Below are 23,787 nucleotides of genomic sequence, written 5' to 3'. Positions count from 1 at the left end.
ACTGATTCTTGTTTTTCACATCTGTTCAGCTTGGCTTACCCTGTTAGAAATTTCCTTCTCTCAGTGGAGAAGAGTCATGCCTTTCTCCCTTTTTTGTTGTGCCGTATCATGCAGGTGCCCTTTGAATAATAACTTCCTGACGTGGCAGCCAATAAATCTATTCACAATGAACCAACTCTAAGGCACATCTAAAAGCCAGGCGTGGGGTAGGTTTTCACAACGATGATGTATTTTCACAGTGCATTCTGCACAGTGCACTTCTAAAGGGCAATTAAATTTTGTCTAGTAGCAATGAGTCAGATGGTTTTATTATTTTTTTTAATCTTTTTTTTTTTTATTTGACAGAGAGGGAACACAAGCAGGGAGAGTGGGAGAGGAAGAAGCAGGCTTCCCGTGGAGCAGGGAGCCCGATGCAGGGCTCCATCCCAGGACCCTGGGATCATGACCCGAGCCGAAGGCAGACTCTTAATGACTGAGCTACCCAGGCGCCCCCAGATGGTTTTATTTTATTTTATTTTTAAGATTTTATTTATTTATTTGACAGAGAGAGAGAGAGAGAGAGAGAGAGCACAAGCAGGCAGAGAGGCAGGCAGAGGGAGAGGGAGAAGCAGACTCCCCGCTGAGCAAAGAGCCCGACGCGAGGCTCGATCCCAGGACCCTGGGATCATGACCCGAGCCGAAGGCAGCCACTTAACCAACTGAGCCACCCAGGCGCCCTGGTTTTATTTTATATATATATAACCTACAGGTTACCATAGCACAAGCTGTCAAGTTTCCTAACAGAACTTGTGGCATTGGTGCCTGGTACTAGAAGACACAGCAGGAGGCACATGCACAAAGCCAGCCTCCACCCCCATGCCCACTCCCACTTCCCCCTAGAAGCTAACTGCTCTCCCAACTGCCCAAGGGATTTGGAGGAGTAGGGAAGAGCAGAGGCTGGTTCTCTGTGCCGTCCCAGGTAAATGATGCCATCTTCCTGAGCCTGTTTCCTTAACTATCCCTCACAGAATTATTTTGAGATTGAGTTTACAAATTCCAGCTTCATATGGGGGTACAGAATTTCAACTTGGGATGATGAAAAAATTCTGGATGTGGATGATGGTGATGGTAGCACAGTATTGTGAATGTACTCAACACTGGCTGGAACTATACACTTAGAAGAGGTTAAGATGAAGAATTTTATGTCATGTATATATTACCCATGATAAAAAAAAAAAAATCTACTTTCCTTATCTGGCCCATAGCTGGCACCGGACCATGTTAGTTTACTTCTACTTCCTTAATGTTCAGTTAAGTTTTTTCTTTATTTTACATTATTTATTTATTTTTTTAAGATTTTATGTATTTACCTGACAGAGACAGTGAGAGAGGGAACACAAGCAGGGGGAGTGGGAGAGGGAGAAGTAGGCTTCCTGCTGAGCAGGGAGCCCGATGCGGGCTCCATCCCAGGACCGTGGGATCATGACCTGAGCCGAAGGCAGACGCTTAATGACTGAGCCACCCAGGTGCCCCTACATTATTTTTCAATAGATAAATATTCCTCTGGCTCAAAATTTGAAAGTTACAAAAAGGCGTTCAGTGACTAGTCTCCCTCCCATTCTTATTTAATAGCCTGTCAGTTCTCCTTGCTGGAGAAAATTAATATAACCAACATTTGCATCTCCATACAGAGATACTTTGTGCATATTCAAGCAAATATATATTTTAACTTATTCCCCTTTTTTCACCCAGATGTTAGCATATACCTCACCCTATTCTATATCTTGCCTTTTTACTCTTAATAATAGCATATTTTAAAGATAGTTGTTTGTCAGTCTTACTGTTCATTTTATTTAAAAGCTTCTATATATCCATCTTAATCACCTCCCAGACTGCCGGTTGATCTCATAGGTTCTTCTCCAAAGAATTCTTTTTTTTTTTTTTTTTTTTTGAGTAATCTCTACACCCAACGTGGGGTTGGAACTTACAACCCCGAGATCAAGAGTCACAAGCTCTACCAAGCCAGCCAGGCGCCTCTTCTCCAAAAAATTCTTACTCAGAATAAAGCATTCATAGACATGAAATCCACCTTATATTACTGTCATTTTCACCCAGTCAGATGGAACTACTCTGAAATCCACATGTAATGTTGGGGAGAAAGTTTTGTTGCAGACACCATCCCGCCACTTAAATATCTGAGTATTTTAGTGAGTGGAAAAATTGCTCTAACTCTTCCTTCAATCACTGTTCACTACTATAGAAACTATATGGAAGGACTGAGTACTTTATGTGGTTGTCTCATTTAGCCCCTACAACAACCCTATGGCATAGGTGGTACGATTATCTCTACCCTATAGATGAGAACACAGAGAGGTTGAGTAACTTGCCCAAGGCCACGCATCCTACATTGACAGCCTAGATTGTACCTTGATGCTTAATGTGACCATGCTATACACCACTTCTTTGATGGAGAATAATAAGTAAAAATTCAAAATGCAAAACAGTCATCAAATTTTATTATACTGTAACCCAATTTAAATCCTAATCCCCAAAATATATAACACTAGGATCTTGAACTCTCCCACCCTTTACCTCTTTAGGGTCAGAGTTTCCAAACCTTACCCAACATTTTTAATTTAATCCATGCCCAACAGCTAATATTACAATCATTTACTCTACAACCTGTGTGAGTTTAGGCTAATTACTTAATGGTTCTAGTTTCCTCATCTGGAAATTGAGAATAACAGTCACTATTCCACAGGGTATTTTATTATAGGTTGTAGTAAAAATGGGCTGATACATGGGGTACCTGGGTAGCTCAGTCGGTTAGGCAACTGCCTTCTGCTCAGTTCGTGATCTCAGGGTCCTGGGATCAAGCCCCACAGCTGGGCTCCCTGCTCAGCAGGGAGTTGCTTCTCCCTCTCCCTGTGTCTCCCCCGACCCCTGCTCATTCTCTCTCTCTCTCTCTCTTTCCTCAAATAAATAAAATCTTTTAAAAAACCTGACGGATAGAATATATGTAAAGTTCCAAGTGTAGTGGGCTCACTAAATAGTAGATCTAGTTATTATTATTACTGTCCTTTAAAATCATAGCCAAACTTGCTGCAATTTTATCCGCTAAGGGTTTTCTTAATTTTGTTCAGGACAGAGATATAATTACTATGCAATTTCTTGAAACATTCTAAAAGTCACTTCACAAATTTAAATAGATTACCCTAAGTACTATGTAAGGGTGGTGACATTTGTGCATTTTTGTCACAAAGATAAATTTACATACAAAGACTAAAGCTTGGAAGATAAACACTTGGATGCGAAGCAGCTGTAGGTTTAGATAGGCGGGGTGGGGCTCGAACACAGAGTACAAGGTCCTCCATCCACAGACTGCAATGTCCTCCATCCTCGTCCTTGAAACCCATGCATCCTTTCTTTCTCCCTTTCTCATGGTTCTTAAGGGAAATACCTACCATGCGTCATTGGGCAAAGTTTCATTGGGTAATTTTACTACTACCCCATATTGTAAAGCTGTAACATTCCTACTTTGGCTGACACTCTAAGCCTTTTTCATTGACATGAGTGTAGCCACATGGAACCAGTTAGAATCCCATTCAGGAAAACAGAAACCGTGCTCAGTTCTCAAACAGAGGCCGTCTGATACACAATGTTGGTTCTACAGGTATGGGAAGGTTGAGAGAGCAATAACACGATGCACTAAGCAATTACCACTTCTAGGACTAAGGCAGCAAAAAGGGAAAGGTGGGGTTCCCAGAATTGAGGAGCTCAGGGGAGAGTCCCCAGTACAGCCAGCCTTGGACCACCATGGCAGGTGTGGTCAGCTGGTGCTGGGATGTCCAAGGGAGCAGCACCTCTGGTGCATGGGTCAAAAGGGCTAGAAGCTAGAGCACAGCTGCCCTGGTACGCTGGAGCAATGCCCACAGAAGGTGGGAACAGAAAGAAAGTCCCTTCCCTCCTCCCGCCTTCCTTTGTTAAAATATAACTGGAAGCTGGCCAGCAACGAAGCCTGGGAAATGTAGTTTGCAGAGTCCTGGTCCCAGTGCCACAGAGCAAATGGGTATAAAATGTGGGCCTGGAGCTGCTAGACAATAAGTAAGTCATCAGAAAAAGTCATTTTGTCCAATAAATAAATAAACCATAAGCATGTGTATTAAAAAACTTGAGATGGCTAGGGTGAATCTGTAGTCTTAGTTCACTTAACTCTTAAGTCTTAGAATACTTAGTTGGCATTCTAGTGAGAACGTTTCATGGCACTAAATATGATTCTAGAATATCTTGAAGTATGTATTGTTTATAATATGGTCCAAAATTCAAGTCAACTACTTTATCTGGTGCTTTTTCTGGTGGTCTAGTGCTGGGAGGGTCGGGGGGAGGATAACTGGTTGCTTCGGATTTAGAGCAAAGTTGTATGTCTTTCTAAAAAGTCAAGGGTCACGTTAAGGTTAATTTGTTTTTCTTAAAATTACAAAATAAGTAGTATATGCATACGGTATTGTCATAAAGGATTCATACGGTATGAATGGATACAGAACAAAATATGAAATGCCCCTGTCTTTCTACTTCTGACTCCTACTCCCTTCCCCGAAGGTAGCAGGGGGTTACACCATCTTTTAGTCTCTCAAGTGTAATTTTTTTTCAAGTACAGATGAGTTTCATGTAGCTTTAGACCTTAACCTCTCCACCTCCGGATATTAGATGGTGAATTCCCTCCATGATCATTGAACTCATGTGGCAGAACAACCTAAAAGAGCTTTAAGCTTGATCTTCACATTACGTAAGATGTGGTTGCTTTCTCATTCTTTGAATTAAAAAGAAAAGAAAACTAAGTTATCTGAGATTGCACTCCTAAGATTTACTTATCTATTTCCTTTAATGTCTATCCAAGTGTACAGAAATACATGTTATGACCCATGTGAAGAGATGAGTCCCACTGCCAAGTTGAGTGAACTATTTCAGAGAATGATACAAACCAAGTGAGTTGTTACTATTAATTAAAAGAGGACCTTGAGAAATAAAAAAGTCACCTCATCTCTGATTCGTAATCAAAGGACTTAAACCAATGAAGGAAAGCCGTAGAGGTGGTATTGATAACGAGCCTCTCCTTGGTCTGACTCTAGTCAGGCTGCTCTGAATTCTCTTCCTGACTGGGCCTTGACTTTTGTACTTGTGTGTCCATGTTTGTATTGACCAATTTTAGTGAGAATCCTAAATCGGTTTAGCCAGAATGCCCCAGGACTGGTGTCTGGTCATGTTCCTCATCTGATCATGTTCCCCATCCTCCATCATCCCCCAGCTGATGTGCCTGATCACCCTGGCCTGCTTTCAGCAAGGACCCTTTGAGTTCCCCTCTTATGCCTGATTGTCTCCTCTCTGTAATTTTCTACCCACTGCCACCCTCCCACCCTGCTCCTTGGCTGTAAATTCCTACTTTTTCCTGTTGCATTTGGAGTTGAGCCCAAGCCCGCTGTGGTCCCTATGTCTATCACAATAATCCCCCTGAATAAAGTGTACCTTGCCAATTCTTTAACAAGTGTCATGAATAGTTTTTTCTATAACAGTACTCAGTACATTCAGACTTTGTAAACTTTGTTTTGATGTCATTGAAATCAGAATCAGTGCATATTCAGGAAGAGATTTTTTAGGGGGACTTATCTCAAGTCAAAACTCCTGAGAAATTTTAATGGATTCCAAAAAGAAGAGATATTACAGTCATGGTTTCCAACCATTACACATTAAAACTAGAAATTAATGCTAAGCAGATAACAAAAGCTTACCATCTAAAAATATTTTAAAATATTCTAAAAATATTTGGATGAAGGAGGAAATTCAAGATTATTGTGAAATAAATGACAAAAATCCTATAAATCATCACTATGGGTTGTGGCCCCAGCTGTGATCTCAGAAGAATTCATAGCCCTAAGTTCTTTCATAGTTAAGCAAGAAATATTACAATATAAACAAAACATTCAATTTAAAAAACTATAAACAAACAATAAGTTAAAAGGAATTATTAATGATGAAAGTAGAGATATATGCATTGGAAGACAAAAACAGAGCAACAGCAATAAAAACTAAAGTAGAATTGATACATTAAACCAAAATTGGTTCTTGGGGAAAAAACAAATAAGTCTGATTGAGAGGGAAAACACAAATCAATGATATTAGAAATGAGAAAGCCTTTTTTAAAATTATAAAAAATTCTTGTAGGCGCCTGGGTGGCTCAGTTGGTTAAGCGACTGCCTTCGGCTCAGGTCATGATCCTGGAGTCCCGGGATCGAGTCCCACATCGGGCTCCCTGCTCAGCAGGGAGTCTGCTTCTCCCTCTGACCCTCTTCCCTCTCGTGCTCTCTGTCTCCCATTCTCTCTCTTAAATAAATAAATAAAATCTTTAAAAAAAAATTCTTGTGACAATTTTATGCTGTTAAATTTTAAGGTCAAAATAAAATAGTCAGACATGTAAATTAGTAATACTAATTTAGTAAAGAGGAAATATAAAATCTGGGAGGGACACCTGGGTGGCTCTGTTGGTTAAGTAGCTGCCATTGGCTCAGGTCATGATCCCAGGGTCCTGGGATGGAGCCCCGCATCGGGATCCCTGCTCTGCGGGAAGCCTGCTTCTCCCTCTCTCGCTCCCCCTGTTTGTGTTCCCTCTCTCACTGTGTCTCTGTCAAATAAATAAATAAAATCTTTAAAAAAATAAAGAAAGAAAAAGAAAAATAGGGGTGCCTGGGTGGCTCTGATGGTTAAGCGTCTACCTTCAGCTCAGGTCATGATCCCAGGGTCCTGGGATCGAGCCCCGCATCAGGCTCCTGGCTTAGTAGGGCGCCTGCTTCTCCCTATCCCTCTGCTCTCCCCCTGCTCATGCTCTCTCTCTCTTATCTCTGTGTCTCAAATGAATAAATAAAAAATCTTTAAAAAAATAAAAATAAAATAATATGTCAGTACCAAATAGTGCATGTTACAGAAATTCAAAGTTATTTTAGCTGTAAGGGGGAAAATATGATATCAAGATGCATGCTAAGAAATATATTATTGAGGGATGCCTGGGTGGCTTAGTTGGTTAAGTGTCTGCCTTTGGCTCAGGTCAAGATCCCAGGGTCCTGGGGCGGGGAGCCTCCTTCTCCCTCTACCTGCTGCTCCCCCTCCTTGTGTGTTCTCTCTCGCTCTCGCTCTATCTCTGGCAAATAAATAAAGATAAAGTCTAAAAAAAAAATATAGTATTGAATAAAATTCAGAAGGCATTCCAACTATTAATATGATATTAACATGATATAAGACAACTATAAGACACCTAATTAAACATATTTAAAGGTGAAATGGTAGAGACATTCCAATTAGATTCAGAAGCTAGATATAGGTGCCTATTTTCACAGATTTGTTCAGTACTATTTGCCCTCATTAGCCAGTACACAAAGCAAGAAAGTGAAATGTGGTCTAAATATTCCAAAGAAAGAGTAAAATTGCTTTTATTTGTGGATAATATGTATGTCCTCTTAGAAAATCTAATGGAAACCACTGAAAAATGATTAGGATTCACTAGAGTGAAAGAATACAATATAAATACAGAGATATCAGTAATGTTTCTGTATATTATTTTTTTTCAAGATTTTATTTATTTATTTGACAGAGAGAGACACACAGAGAGAGAGGGAACACAAGCAGGGGGATCTGGAGACAGAGAAGTAGGCTCCCCGCTGAGCAGGGAGCCCGATGTGGGGCTCAATCCCAGGACCCTGGGATCGTGACCTGAGCAGAAGGCAGATGCTTAACGACTGAGCCACGCAGGCACCCCTATTTATATATATGTTTTTTAAGATTTTGTATATTTATTTGAGAGAGGGAGAATGGGCATGAGGGGGGGAGGGTCAGAGGGAGAAGCGGGCTCCCCGCTGAGCAGGGAGCCCAATGTGGACTGGATCCTGGGACTCCAGGATCATGAACTGAGCCAAAGGCAGTTGCTTAACCAACTGAGCCACCTAGGCACTCCCCTCTGTATATTATTAATACACAGAAAATGTAATGGAGCAAAACAAGCCCATTCACATTAGTAACAAAAACTGTAACAGGATTGAGCTTCACAAAGAATATATAATAACACCTACTTGAAAACAATCTAAAAACTTTCCCTTAAATAAAACATAAGAGATCTGGGCGCCTGGGTGGCTCAGTTGGTTAAGCGACTGCCTTTGGCTCGGGTCATGATCCTGGAGTCCCGGGATCGAGTCCCACATCGGGCTCCCTGCTCAGCAGGGAGTCTGCTTCTCCCTCTGACCCTCCTCCCTCTCGTGCTCTCTATCTCTCATTCTCTCTCAAATAAATAAATAAAATCTTTAAAAAAAAATAAAACATAAGAGATCTGAAAGTGGAAAACTATTCCATTCAATATTCCTGCACAGGAATACTCCATAGTATAAAGATAGCAATTCTCTCAAAAGTTATACACTGAATTAAAACACTAATAAAAATTCCAACGTGAGTTTTATCACTAGGTAGAAGCTGGAAGGAGAGATTTGACAATTTGATGTTAAATTTATTTAGAAGTTAATACTCCAATATAACACAGGAATTTTAAAAATTACATTAAAAAAAGAATTACAGGAGGAGTCATGCCATAGAAAATACCAAATTTATTTAAAATTAGATTAGGAAAAAAAATGGGAGGAGTAATAAGACCAGATCAGTAGACCAAAAACAAGGCTATATACATGGGAATGTATAGGTGAAGTTTGGTAGAACATAAAGTTGGCATCTCAAATTAAAAAAAAATTGAATTAGTTGATAAAAGGAGCCAGATCAACTGATGATCCATGTAGGAAAAAAAATGTTAAATCTCTACTTTGTTTCTTAAGCACAAACATTTCAGGACAGTGGATTTAGGAACTAAATATGAAAAAGAAAAATGACAGCATAAGAGTAAATACTTTTAAAAATATGTTCAGGGTAAAGAAGTCTGTTCCAAGCCATACAAAATTCACTATATAGTGATTTCAGGATTCTGTACAAGGAAGGGCAAAGTTTAAAAAACAAATAATAGGGGCACCAAGCTGGTTCATATTAATAGATGTACAAATGTGCTGCAAAGTTTGAAAGTGATTCTTAAGGGGCTTTATCTTTCTACATTTTATATTTATGTATTTTAATTTCATATTACTTAATTAAATTGTTTTTATTTTTAGAAAAAATAATTTATTAATACACAGAAAAAAGGGGAAAAAATCTAATTGCTCTCCATAGTCATAAGATTTATTTCAAATTTAGGTTTGTCCCATAGGCTCTCATTTATATTTATTTTAAAGATTTTATTTGACAGCGAGAGACACAGTGAGAGAGGGAACACAAGCAGGGGGAGTGAGAGACAGGGAGAAGCAGGCTTCCCGTAGAGCAGGGAGCCGGATTGGGGGTGGGGAGGCTCAATCCCAGGACCCTTGGATCATGACCTGAGCTGAAGGCAGAGGACGCTTAACGACTGAGCCACCCGGGAGCCCCTAGGCTATCATTTAAATATAGACACATTTTCTATGTGAACTGTAGTCTATACATAGCTATTTAGAAACCATGGCATGATATTCAAAGTCGATTTCTTAGTTTAAGGGGGAAAAAATGAAGATACTATATAGTTTATCTTAAAAAGTTAGTACCTAAATCTCTCAGTATCAACAATTCTAACTACAATAAATGAAATTTCTTCCTTCTTTTGTATTTTGTTATCTGCAAATTCAAAACTTCCAAGAACCCATTTCCATGCAGTGCTCCTTTCTAATATAGTGTTTACAGGTAAGCACATACTCACAAATCTATGGAGTAATCATAGACATTTATCTTAAGAGTGAATACAGTTTCATTTTACTAAGATCAGCAGAGTCAAAGCACATGCTAACAGTGTAGTTGATGGCCTTCATCAATACACAAACACTGAACAAAAAGGCTACAAATCACCAAACATTCCAGTAGTACTGCAGATGTTTCTGATAAAATGTGACATTTGTTTTTCAAGCAAGATGACTAAAATCGGGTACCTCTGACTATCTGATTATTTCTTCAGGTGGATGATGCTGAAGAGCCTGACAAAACAGGGGAAAATAAAGCACCCAGTAAGTTCCAGTCCGTAGGAGTGCAAGTAGAAGAAGAGAAGTGGTGAGTCCATTTGCATTTGTCCTCTTTCATCTTAATATTGGCAAGTATGGAACCAGTATTTTCCCCTGACATAAACCTACAAGATTCAGCGATATTTTCCATTAAGTTTGGAAGCACTTAGCTGATTCCCTCCTCTACTTTAATACTGGAACCACTCAATTTAAGTTTCTGCTAGAATATTAGAGTAAACACGTCACATCCACATACACATAAACACTGTGTGCAGTACTGTTGTGTTGCCAAACCATTCTTCAAAAAACCTTCCCATTTTGGACTGTAGACTTTTTAAGAGAGGAGGACTTATCTTATTCCTATTTTTATTCCTAGCACTTAATTGTGTTTGGTGTTTAGTATGCACTCAATGATGAAGAGGGAAGGAAGGAAGAAGGAAGGAAGGAAGGAAGGAAGGAAGGAAGGAAGGAAGGAAGGAAGGAGAAAAGAGAAGCTCTATCATTATCTTGAATCACCAGTTCCTTTAGATTGCTCTTTAAAATAATCTTACTCTAGAGTCTTAATATCTAGAATTGGGAAGTTTAGAGTTTCAGAAACTAGAAGGAACTTCTGAAGTCACTACATTCATTTCATGAATGAGAACTTGTTCTAGAGAGGTATGTGAGTTTCTCAATCTAACTGTGAGGTACATGATGGGTAGAACTATGTTTTATTGATAGTAGCACCCCCAGCATCTAGAACTCTGTTTTCACATACTAAGTATACAATATATATTGGTGAATGAAGTAGAACCGCAGTTAAAGTAGGAGAAAGAGCTCTATATTATAAATTAGAGTATCATCTCAACTTTGCCACTCACTTTCTGCGTGTTAATTAGAAGGAATCAGTTGGAGGTCATCCCTCCATCCATCTATCCATCCAATAAATATCTACAGACTGCCTCCCACATGCAAGGCTGCATGCAACATAAACTGAGTATCTGGAAAAAGGTTATGCATCCGTTTATAGAAGATGTGTAATTTCAGATCCGTCTGGTATTGACACTGCACTTGTATCTAAGAGGTTTCCAATATATGTATATAAAATATTTTCTATAATTTCATAAAATTGTACAATGTTGGAAGCCCAGAAAATCCACACAACCATTGTGGAAACTAATATGACAAAAGTCAGCAATAGTTGCATATGTATCCATACCCAGTGACCCAGTGCACACATTCATGGAGCTGTCCTGAATGAAATTACTCAAAGGAAGGAAACCAATTGCGGGACATTATCTCTCATTGTAAAAGAAAAATAATAATTATCAAACGTCAAACATTAAGAGAATATTTTTATAAATTTTAGCACATCACCAAGGCAGAATAAATAGCTATTAAATGTATTTTGTAAAGAAGATACAGAAACATGGGGAAATCGCCATGATACAATGTTAAGTGAAAAAGCTGAATACACAATATCCACGTAGTCCATAAAGATGGACACCAAACCGAAATGTAATCTGTAAAGATGGTAGGTTTAGGAGTGATTTTTTTTTTAAAGGTTTTATTTATTTATTTGACAGAGACAGAGATAGCGAGAGCAGGAACACAAGCAGGGGGAGTGGCAGAGGGAGAAGCAGGCCTCCCGCAGAGCAGGGAGCCCGATGTGGGACTCGATCCCAGGACCCTGAGATCATGACCTGAGCCGAAGGCAGACGCTTAACGACTGAGCCACCCAGGCGCCCAGGAGTGATTTTTTTTTTTTACTCTAAAGTATTTACTCACTGTATCTACTTCAAGTTTTAGTAATCATTATTTTCAAGCCAACCATTCTGATACTTGTTCCTTTAAGTGTTTTGGAAAATTTTTTGAAAATGTTAACGTAGGAGACACGAATGACTCATGATAAGAAAACATATTCTTCCTTTCCCCACTGGCCCAACCTGCTTGTTGTCCTTAATGGTGTGGTTGTTAAGAGCACAGACTCTTGAGCCAGAACACCTAGATTCAAATCCTGGCTCCACTGCATGCCAGGTGGGGCCCTTGATCAAATTAATAAATAGCTTTGTACCTTGGTTTCCTTCCATGTAAAAAGAGGGATAAGAGGTGGTTTCTGGTCCAGCACGCAAGGAATTTAGAAGCTGTCACTCTGTCCTAAAAAGTAAAAAGGTAACAAACTGAAAAATCAACAACTCTTCAATCAGTCAGAGAAGTGAGAGCACAGGGCAAACCCCTGCCCCCAAAATTGGAGAGACAGACATAGAGATATAGAAAAAACCAGAGTAGGGGCGCCTGGGTGGCTCAGTCGTTGAGCGTCTGCCTTCGGCTCAGGTCGTGATCCCGGGGTCCTGGGATCGAGCCCCCCCCATCGGGCTCCCTGCTCGGGAAGCCTGCTTCTCCCTCTCCCACTCCCCCTGCTTGTGTTCCCTCTCTCGCTGTGTCTCTCTCTGTCAAATAAATAAATAAAATCTTTTAAAAAAAAATAAATAATAAAAAAATTTTTTTAAAGAAGAGCATCTGAGAAAAAAATAAGGCCGAATAAAGACTTTTTTTTTTAATGTCTTTTATCTCATAAGTTTCCCAACAAACCAGTGAGACTCTCAACTCAAACACAGAGCTTGTCCAAAACCAAAGAGTTAATAAGACAGAGAAGCCTGACTTGGAATCCCAGTGTCCACACCTACACTCTGAAATGTTTGTGACCCCCCGCTCCTTAGAAGAGGCCTAAGTCATATGAGTGACTTGATCCAGAGGATGTATTCTGTCCTCAAGTTCAAATGATGGAGACATCTGGAGATGCGGAGAGCTCTGTTCTAAAGGTGTCTTACAGTCCATCCTTTCTCAGCCTGAAAGGCTATGGAACTACTTGAACTAACATAGCCTTTCTTTAAAACTAATCATCACTAGCTGCTATGGAATCAGTTAATTGTAATTAAGTCCTCATTAATGTACAATTAAGATGCTTGCCACTCCTTAACTAGCCAATAACCAGAAATCAATGAGAACATAGCTGATGAGTCTTTCCAAACCTCCAGGGTCAGGATTAGGTACCTCTATCTGAAACTTGTCAAAACGCTCCAGGAACCTGTTCCACGGTCTTTTCCAAAAACACAATGGAGCGCTTTGCAGGTATGTATATGTAGCCTGTTTTCCATACATATGGAAGCAACAGAAACCTGTTAAGAACTCAGATAGAGCACTTCTGCTACTACAGACTTCAGGGTAATGGAAAGCCCCTGAGGGCTGCAGCCTGGGCTGGTCCTTAGACACCATCTTATCCCTCAGGCACACAGAGAAGTGTCCTGCCCTGACTTACAGAGCAACCTGGTATTGAAACTAGGAGGCAGCTCCAGGCTCCACATTTCAAGTCTCATACCCTCTCTGCTCCATTCTGCTAACATTCAGATGTACTATCTGAAGTCAGATGTACTTGTCTGTATTCAAAGTCACTTTGAATACAAATTGCTTGTATGTAAATGGATTGAATAACAGCAATGATACAAAGGATGGGAGGGAGGAATTAGGATTATTTAACTACACGGTACTTGCACCACTCCCCAAGTGGTATAGGGTTATTTGAAAGCAGACTTGGGTGAGCTGTAGAATGTTTAGCGCAAACTCTCGGGCAACCATTAAAAAGAGTAAAAAAAGAAACACAGTTGACCCTTGAACAACACAGGTTTGAACTGTGCAGGTCCACTTACACGCAGATTTTTTACAGTGTAGTATTGCTAAATGCATTTTCTCTTCCTGATGATTTTAATAACATTTTCTTTTCTCTAGCTTACTTGATTGTAAGAATACAGTACACAATAGGTATAACATACAAAATATAGACACAATCCATGAAAAAAAGTAATTGATAAACTCTGGACCTCATTAAAATTGAAAGCTTCTGCTCTGTGAAAGAGCGTCATGAGAATGAGAAGGCAAGCCACACACTGGGAGAAAATACTTGGAAAAGACACATCTAATAAAGGGCTGCTATCCAAAATATACAAAGAACTCTTAAAACTCAATAATAAGAAAGCAAACAACCTGATTTTTAAAATGGGCAAAAGACCTTAACAGACACCTCCCCAAAGAAGATACATAAATGGCAAGTAAGCATATAAAAAGATGTTCCACATCATATATCATTAGGGATTTGAAAATTAAAACAATGAAATACCACTACTCACATATTAGAATGGCCAAAATCCAAAACACTGACAATACCAAATGCTGGTAAGGCACCATTAAGTCTCATTCATCATGGCAAATGGTCCATCCACTTTGGAAAACAGTTCGGCAATTTCTTACAAAACTAAACATACTCTTAACTTACAATCCAGCAATCGAACTCCTTGGTATTTACCAAAGGAGTTGAAAATGTATGTTCACACAAAAACCTGCACGCGGATATAGATATAGATAGCAGCTTTATTCATAATTGCAAAACTTGGAACCAAGCAAGACATCCTTCTGTAAGTGAATGAGTAAATGGGCTGTGGTACAGTCAGACAATGGAATTTTATTCAGGATTAAAAAAGAAATAAGCTATCTGGCCACAAAAAGACATGGAGGAAACTTAAATGCATATTACTAAGCAAAAGAAGCCAATCTGACTGTGGGATTCCAACTACATGACATTCTGGAAAGAAAGAAACTATTGAGATAGTAAAAATAATGATTAAGAGAGGAAGAGGAATGTTAGGCATAGCAAAGAGGATTTTTAGGCCAGTGAAACTACTCTGTATACTACACTACTACAATGGTGGATGCATGTCATTATCTATCTGTCTAAACCCAAAGAATGTACCCCCCACCAAGAGTGAACCCTAACGTAAACTATGAATTTTGGATAGTACTGATGTGTCAATATAGGTTCAGCATTGTAACAAATGTACCACTCTGGTGGGGGATGTTGATAAAGAGGAGATCCGGGGGTGGAGGAGGGGCAGAGGGTATATAAGAAATCACTGTACTTTCTGTTCGACTTTGTTGTGAATCTAAAACTGCTCTAAAAAACAAAGTTATTAATTAAAAAAAGAGGAGTGGTAGATAATAGTGTTAGCCTCAGAGTGTTGTCTTAGGGTGTGTGGTTTAATATACATAAAACTTTTAGAAAAATACCTGACATATAGGAAGCACTGTAAAAGTGTTTACTATTCTATTATGTACCCAACTAGAATCTCTCTAAAGAGCAAAGTCTCAAGAAAGCAATTATACCATCTTTTCTGAAACAATGAGAGAAAATTATCTCAATTTTAAAATTTTACTTTAAATATTTCCCCTGCAGTCAACTATCCTGTTTTAACAAATAAACACCCTAACATGTATCCAACTACAGGAATGCTAAATACAGCATTCTTTGGATACACCAAATAACAACCCCAAAATTTTGAATGAGCCACTTTTACCGTGTTTTGAAAAAGTTGAACATTTAATGAATTACTGAAGTTTGTAGGATGGTCAATTTCTCAGTACTTTGAATGGTTTATTTCAGAGTCATCTCCCAAAAGGACTGGCAACCCCAATTTTCCTGCTTAATTTTTCAAAACATACGCTTCCTCAAAGGTCACTTTATAGTTAACTGTTGTAAAGTAAATAAGCATTTAAATTGATGTTAATGATTGTTTTCAACCTCTCCAAAAGAAATCCATTGTCAAACAGGGATTACTTACAACTTCTGTCTCTAATTAGGATTCTTTTTTTACAGTTCTGCTGGTAGTAATTCATTTAGATAGGATCTTAAAAAGCAAAACTGGGCAAATGAGATTATCTAATAACAGCTAAGGGATATATTTTTTTTAATTATCTTGCGATAAGTTGTTTTAGGGTTGAATAACTAGTACGATCCATCTCTTCCTTCCCCAAATAGACTGATAAACAACTGTAACCTAACAAAAAGTGAGAGAAAGGAAATAGAGCCAGCAAAAGAAAGACATCATACAAAGAGAGGAAGATTAACTAAGACTTTGTAAGAGGCCAAGAAACTCATTATCACCTTCTGAATCCATCACAATTTAGGAACCAAAACTAACACACCGAAGTCCACCTGGCTGATTTGTCTATGAAGGGGTAGACTTTTAAATCTAGGTGTTCTGCAGTGCTACAAATTAAAACAAAAGGAATAAGTTAATAACTCATTAGTAAAATGTACTAAGTAACCAATCTGCTCCAAAAAGAGGACTCTAAATGGAGTATTCTAAAAATCTCCCTGGTGTATTTGCAGACCACCATGATGTCCTCAAAATGCCATCCATAGCAGACGTGCCACATCCCTTCTCCAGGGCTACCTCGTGGTGGGGACTGTGCCTTGAGGAATGCTGTCTAAAGGTCACTGGTTTAAATGCCATGGCAGCGCCAAACCAGGGATAACGAATGCATGCAACAAGACTGTTTCTCTTAAGCTAGTGAAGAAATTCCTCATCTCCATCAAAGATTAGCTGTCTTTCCCCAATTCCTGTTTCAAGGGTCAGCTAGCAGCCCATTGGATAGGATCCACACAGCATACAGTATTTGTTGATATGCGGAACTGACTGATCTCAAGCAAAGCCGGCCAGTCTTGCCAACACCTCCCGCTGTCTCTGCCCTGTATCCCAGCGCCTCCTAGCATCCTGTGCCCATTCTCTCTCATCCTTCTGACTGCTCCCCAGGAATTTGCATGAGGTCTCCTTGTCTTTCAAGCTGATAATTAGCAAATCCAGTAAACCAATCCTTCCTTCCTATTTACTAAGGTGAGAAAGCTAAGAGGCTCCCAGGGATCTCCCCTTTCCTTCTAAGTAACAATTGTATATTAACCATGGTTCATACAGGCTTTTTTTTTTTTTTAAGACTTTCTTACATGATCCCACTAGTGACTCTAAGACTAACAGTGGACACAAAAAGAGGAAGAATATATTTATTTTCGTTATAAAAGTGGTATGTAAATTTACTTGGAGGAAAACATAAAGCAGCATGTGGGCAGTTTATACTTCTCTGATGGGCTTTGGAACAATGAAAAAACCATATGTGTATGTGTGTATCTTAAGTATTATCTATCTCTTCCATAATAATTATGTATTATTAAATCTAATTAATGATTTAAAAGATACTATTTATATATTATGAACATTTATAAATTACAGAAGTAAAATTCCCCATAATTTCACTCATTAACCATGAATTAATAAAGGGATATATTTTTTACCCATACTTTTTCCATAAACATTTTAAAAGTTACTGAAATTGTTCTATGTATAAAACTTAGTGGGGTGCCGGGGTGGCTTAGTTAGTTGGGCGGCTGCCTTCAGCTCAGGTCATGATCTCAGGGTCCTGGTCGTGCTCCCTGTTCAGCGGGGAGTCTTCTCCCTCTCCCACTCCTCTGCCCCTCCTCCCCTGTTTGTGATTTCTCTCTCCCTCTCTTTCTCTCAAATAAATAAATAAAATCTTAAAAAAAATAAAATAAAATTTAGTAATAATTTGGAATACCTGGCTGGCTCAGTCAGGAAAGCATGTCACTCTTGATCTTGGGGTCATGAGTTTGAGCCCCACGTTGGGTGCAGAGATTACTAAAAAAAAAAAAAAAAGAGAGAGAAAAACTTTAAATAAAAATAAAATAAAATCAACTAATGTTATAACAAAAGCTTTCTCATTACTAAAACTTCACAACAAATATTTCTTTTGATGGTTATACATCGAAAGTATGAATCATAATTTGCTTACCCTGTCTCCCACTGTTGAATATCTCCATTATTTCTAGATTGATTTCTGGTTAAAGACAGTGAAAAAAGTACATACATCAGGGTGCCTGGGTGGCTCGGTCAGTTAAGCGACTGCCTTCAGCTCAGGTCATGATCCCAGGGTCCTGGGATTGAGCCCCGTATCAGGCTCCCTGTTCAGCGGGAAGCCTGCTTCTCCCTCTCCCAGTCCCCCTACTTGTGTTCCCTCTCTCGCTGTCCCTCTCTATTAACTAAATAAATAAAATCTTTAAAAAAGAATACATCATCTTTAGACCTTCTGAAACTAAATGGCAGTAAACTGATTTTTTGCTTGTTTGGGCATAAACTGCCAACGATGAAGAGAACAGGAGAGAAAAAAAGAACTGTGACATTTAGGAAGCTGGAAGGCAGATAGACAAGTGATCGCTGACTCAACTGACCAGGAAAAGCAGAATCTAAAGCCAGTGATGCAAAAACCCAAGATTCACAAAAGGCATGGGGCCGGACAGCATTGGGCGATCTGAAAAGTAGGGACGAAGAAGCTAAGAACTCTTTGTACCTGCAGAGCCCGGTGACAGCCCTTCTCCACTCTGGCTGAAGACTAGAGGTTTCTCTTGTTCAGCTGCTAAAACAAAGGGTCTCAGAAATGGAGGACAGCAGCACAGTTGAGGGCACCATTACGAGCCTGAAAATAAAAAGATAAGTGAAAATTTACAAACAGAATGCTGAGCCACCCTGCCCTGAGCCTTCTTATGCTCACACTGCTCCCAGAATCCTGGCAGCCAGGCTTATTCCCTCTAAGCAGAAGTATGGAACAATCTATTGTGGGGGTACTGACCAAAGACACACTGACATCAGGGATTTTGCAAGGTGAGAGCCCTGTGAGATCACCTACACTGCAGATCATAGGGGATAAGCCCCTCCCTACAGCACAGACTTCTGAAGAGGCTTTTACTGTGCCTTTCAAGCATGAGCAGACAGCTAACAATCAGCAAGCTCAGATCAGGGCTGTAAAAAAAGAACCAAAAGTTTTAAGGAACATTCAGAAAATTAAAAAGTTATTTTTAAGAGAAAAGAAGGGAAAGGTGGGTAAGAAAAGCTCCATGACAGAAGTGAACATTGGTATGTTTTCTAGGGTGTCTGGGTGGCTCAGTCTGTTAAGTGTTGGACTTTCAATTTTGGCTCAGGTCATGATCTCAGGGTTGTAGGATCCAGCCCCACATGGGGCTCTGTGCTCAGTGTGGAGTCTGCTTGTCCCTCTCCCTCTGCTTCTCCCCTGCTCATGCTCTCTCTCTCTCTCTCAAATAAATAAAATCTTTTAAAAAAAGAAAAAGAAAATTGATACAGTCTCTTACAGAGCGTCTTATCCCCCTGAGGAGGGGAGGAGGCGGTGGGGTGCAAAGAAAAAGAAAAGTGCTCTTAGAAATTAAAAACTGAATAGCGACACTGGAAAACCCAATAGAAGAGTTGGAAGATAAATTGGAAGAAATTTCTAGAAAAAGTACAAAAGGGGAAAAGCAAAGAAGTAATCCAGGAAACAAGTAATCCAACCCAAGAAAGGGGGAAAGGGAGGCCTCAAGATGATTGAGAAGAGAAATCTCCTGACAACAGTTGTGAAGCAGGTCTAGGGAGTGACCAGCTGTGGTGGAGCAGGTCAGAAGCTCTGTGAAAGATTAATTCAAGAAGACTCGTAGCATACCTATGTGTTTGTTTCAATGCATGCAGAGAAAACTACACATCTGGGGGAATTTTGAGGATTGAGTTAAGTGCTAAGTACATAAAAAATTAAGTAAATTTTTAAAAAGGAAAAAAATGTGGTAGAAAGTAGAATATAAATATGGCATGGTAGTTTGCTAAGGCTGCTATAGCAAAGCATCACAGACTGGGCAGCTTAAACAGCAGAAATTTATTTCCTCACAGTTCTGGAAGCTAGAAGTCCAAGATCAAGGTGTTGGTGGGGTTGGTTTCTTCTGTAGGTTTTGGCTTGTAGATAACTGTCTTCCCCCTGTGTCTTCAGGTGTTTTTTCCCCCTCTGTCAGTGTCCCAATTTCCTCTTCTTATAAGGTTATCAGATAGTGTATTAAGGCCCACTCATATGACTTTATTTTACTTTATTTACCCCTTTAAAGCCCTGACTCCAAAAACAGTCACATTCTGAGATACTGGAGGTTAGGACTTCCACATCTGAATTTGTTGGGGGAAAAGTGCACAATTGAGGCCATAACACACAGTCAGCTGTATACACTATTTCCTGCTCATAATAATGTAGTCATAAAAAGCAAGTTCTAAATATTGATCCACATTTACAATGTAACTATATCAGGAGAATGGAAAAAAAATACTGGGGCCGACCAGAGTGCATGTGTGTGTGTGAGAGAGAGACAGACACATAGACACACAGACAGACACAGAGACAGGGACAGAATCGGAGACAGAATGAAGAGGAGTGAATGAAGATGAGGTGAGAGAAATCTAAAGGTTTATCTTTCCTAAAAACAAAAACTAAATTATTAACAAATAGCAATGTTTGTTATTTAGAAGTAGTATTTAAAAGTGGCTGCCTGTGGAACAGAAAATTATTACATCAGCAGACCAGGAATTTCTATTTTTCATAGCCAGCCTTGTAGAACCACTTGATATTTTAAAATTGTGTGCATGGGGGGCACCTGGGTGGCTCAGTTGGTTAAGCGACTACCTTCGGCTCAGGTCATGATCCTGGAGTCCCGGGATCAAGTCCCACATCAGGCTCCCTGCCCAGCAGGGAGTCTGCTTCTCCCTCTGACCCTCTTCCCTCTCGTGCTCTCTATCTCTCATTCTCTCTCTCTCAAATAAATAAAATCTTTTAAAAAATGTTAAAAAATAATAATAAAATAAAATTGTGTGCATGGGGAGCCTGGGTGGCTCTGACGGTTAAGCGTCTGCCTTTGGCTCAGGTCATGGTCCTGGGGTCCTGGGATGGAGCCCCACATGGGGCTCCCTGCTGAGCAGGGAGCCTTCTTCTCCCTCTCCCTCTGCCTGCCGCTCCCGGCCGCTTGTACTCTCTCCCTGTCAAATAAATAAGTAAATAAGTAAATAAATAAATAAATAAATAAAATCTTTAAAATTGTGTGCATGTACAAACTTTGCTAAAAATCAAAAGTGACTGATCAAAATAGTGATGTATAATATTGTGATAAATATCTTTTTTTTTAAAGATTTTTTTTTCTTTTAAAGATTTTATTTATTTATTTGACAGAGAGAGAGAGACACAGCGAGAGGGAACACAAGCAGGGGGAGTGGGTGAGGGAGAAGCAGGCTTCCTGCCAAGCAGGGAGCCCGATACGGGACTCGATCCCAGGACCCTGGGATCATGACCTGAGCTGAAGGCAGACACTTAACGACTGAGCCACCCAGGCGCCCCTTTTTTAAAGATTTTATTTATTTATTTGACAGAGAGACACACAGCGAGAGAGGGAACACAAGCAGGGGGAGTGGGAGAAGGAGAAGCAGGCCTCCTGCTGAGCAGGGAGCCTGATGTGGGGCTCCATCCCAGGACCCTGGGATCATGACCTGAGCCAAAGGCAGACAATGACTGAGCCACCCAGGTGCCCCTGTGATAAATAACTTTGTGCAATAAGTATTTTTGCTATTTCAGATTATTCCATTTCTGGGTTTAAGAATTCAAATATTTTTTAATGTTCTTGATACCAATTTGCAAATAGCTTCTGAAAAAAATCTGCACCCACCACTTTACACTCAGAGGGAGGCACTTGAGTGCACAGATACCTGTCCTCTTTAAATCCCCTTATTGTTGGGGCGCCTGGGTGGCTCAGTTGTTAAGCACCTACCTTCGGTTGGGGTCATGATCCCAGGGTCCTGGGATCGAGCCCCGCATCGGGCTCCCTGCTCAGCGGGAAGCCTGCTTCTCCCTCTCCCAGTCCCCCTGCTTGTGTTCCCTCTCTCGCTGTGTCTCTGTCAAATAAATAAAATCTTTAAAAATAAAATAAATCCCCTTATTGTTTTAACAGCTTTATTGAAATTGACATACAATAAACTATACAAACTATATAATTTGATAAATTTATATATATTTATCAGAAATACATATATATGTATGTATACATATATATAATGGAACTATCACCACCATCAAAATAGAGAACACAACCATCACCTCCAAATGTCTCCACTTACCCCTTCATAGTCAGCCCCTCCTGCCCTCCCACCTCTTCTCCCCTACGGCTTTCCCCACTTGCTGCCACTTGTTTGCATTTTCTAGAATTTTTTAAAGATAGAATATCCTTTTAAAAAATTTGTTGATATATGTATATGGATGTGTTTTTGTGTTCTCTGTGCTGTTCCATAGATCTAATTGCCTATCTTCATGCCAATACCACACTGTTCTAACGATTGCAGCTTTATAGTAAATCTTGAAGTTAGATAATGTATGTCCTCCAACTCTTTTTTCAAAGCTTTTTTTCCTTGCAATTCTACGTCCTTTGCCTTTCCATAATGAGTTTTAGAAAGTGTTTGTTGTTAATTTCTATTAAAGACCTACCCGATTTTGATTGAGACTGCACTGAATATATACATCACTGCCAGGAGATTTCACATCTTAACAATCTCTTTATTCATTCATTCATTTATTTATTTAAAAGATTTATTTATTTGAGAGAGAGAGAGAACATGTGAGCAGGGGGAGGGGCAGAGGGAGAGAAGCAGACACCCTGCTGAGTGGGAAGCCCTTCGGAGCTCAATCTCACGACCCTGAGATCACAACCTGAGCTGAAACCAAGAGTTGGACGCTTAAACAACAGCCACCCATGTGCCCCTCTTCTTTTATTTAGCAATATTATGTAATTTACAGTGTAAATGTCTTGCACATATTTTGTCAGATTTGCCCATAGATATCTTTTTGTCCCTGATATTATAAATGGTATTTATTTTTACTTCACTTACCAACTGTCTATTGTTAAGTCATAGAAATACCATTGATTTCTGTGTGTTGATCTTCTATCCTGTAATGTTCCTAAACTAGCCTACTAGTTTTAGTGTCTTTTTTGTACAGTCCATGTGATATTCTAGACTACCATGTTATCTACAAAAAAAGAGAGATTTCTTTTCATCTGGATGTATTCTTTTCTTATTTTATTACACTGGCTAAAACCTCCAATACAATTTTGAATAGAAATCATGAGTATGGTCACCCTTGCCTTATTTCTGATCTTCCGTAAAAATATTCAATCTTTCACCATTAAGTATTATCTGAGCTTTATGTTTTTTGTAGATGCCCTTTATTGAATTGAGGAAGTTCCTCTCTATTTCTAGTTTGTTGAGAATTATGATCAGGAATGGATGTTGGATTTCGTCAAATGCTTTTTTTTTTATATCTAATGAGATATTACAAGCTTTTTCATTTTAAACTATAAATATGAATTGCGTTTTTTTTTTAATTTTATTTATTTATTTGAGAGAGTGAGAGCACAAGCAGGGGGAGTGGGAGAGGGAGAAGCAGGCTTCCCGCCGAGCAGGGATCCCGATCCAGGGCTTGATCCCAGGACTCTGGGATCATGACCTGAGCCAAAGGCTTAACTGACTGAGCCACCTAGGCGCCCCTTGACTGATTTTTTAAATTATGGTAAAATACATATAAAATAAAATTTACCATTTTAACCATTTTACGTGTACAATTCAGTGGCATTAAGTCATTCACAGTGTTATACAACCATCACCACTATCTAGCTCCAAAATGTTTTTGTCACTTCAGACAAAAATCCCATATCCATTAAGCAGTCACTGTCTGTTCACCCTTCCTCCCAGCCTTTTGAAACTGCTAATCTGTTTTCTCTCTTTATGGATTTGCCTACTGGTTATTTCTTATAAATGGAATCACACAATATGTGGCCTTTTGTGTCCGGTTTGAGGTTCATCCATGTTGTAGCATGTATAGTATTTCATTCCTTTTTATGGCTGAATAGCCATTATATGGTTATATTACATTGTTTATTCATTCATCTTTTCGTAGCCATGTTTTCCATTTCGGCAACTATGAATACAGCTACTAC

The 23,787-nt window shown here is 39.4% G+C and overlaps 1 protein-coding gene across 14 annotated transcripts in view; it reads left to right on the top strand.

The window, feature by feature from the left end:
• The window catches only part of DLGAP1 (DLG associated protein 1), a 306,524-nt gene that overhangs the window by 245,218 nt on the left and 37,519 nt on the right, over positions 1-23,787 (top strand). For all 14 annotated transcript variants that reach the window (XM_088019672.1, XM_088019671.1, XM_088019683.1 and 11 more), the window contains one exon: positions 10,034-10,125. In XM_088019672.1, the coding sequence (XP_087875798.1) occupies positions 10,034-10,125 (92 nt within the window). The remainder of the gene's footprint in view (positions 1-10,033; positions 10,126-23,787) is intronic.

The sequence above is a fragment of the Eumetopias jubatus genome, unplaced genomic scaffold (genome assembly GCF_037043125.1).
Source record: "Eumetopias jubatus isolate StellerSeaLion01/CBP00866 unplaced genomic scaffold, mEumJub1_p1.0 scaffold_16, whole genome shotgun sequence".
Lineage (NCBI taxonomy): Eukaryota > Metazoa > Chordata > Mammalia > Carnivora > Otariidae > Eumetopias > Eumetopias jubatus.
This window is presented reverse-complemented; position numbering and strand designations above follow the sequence as displayed.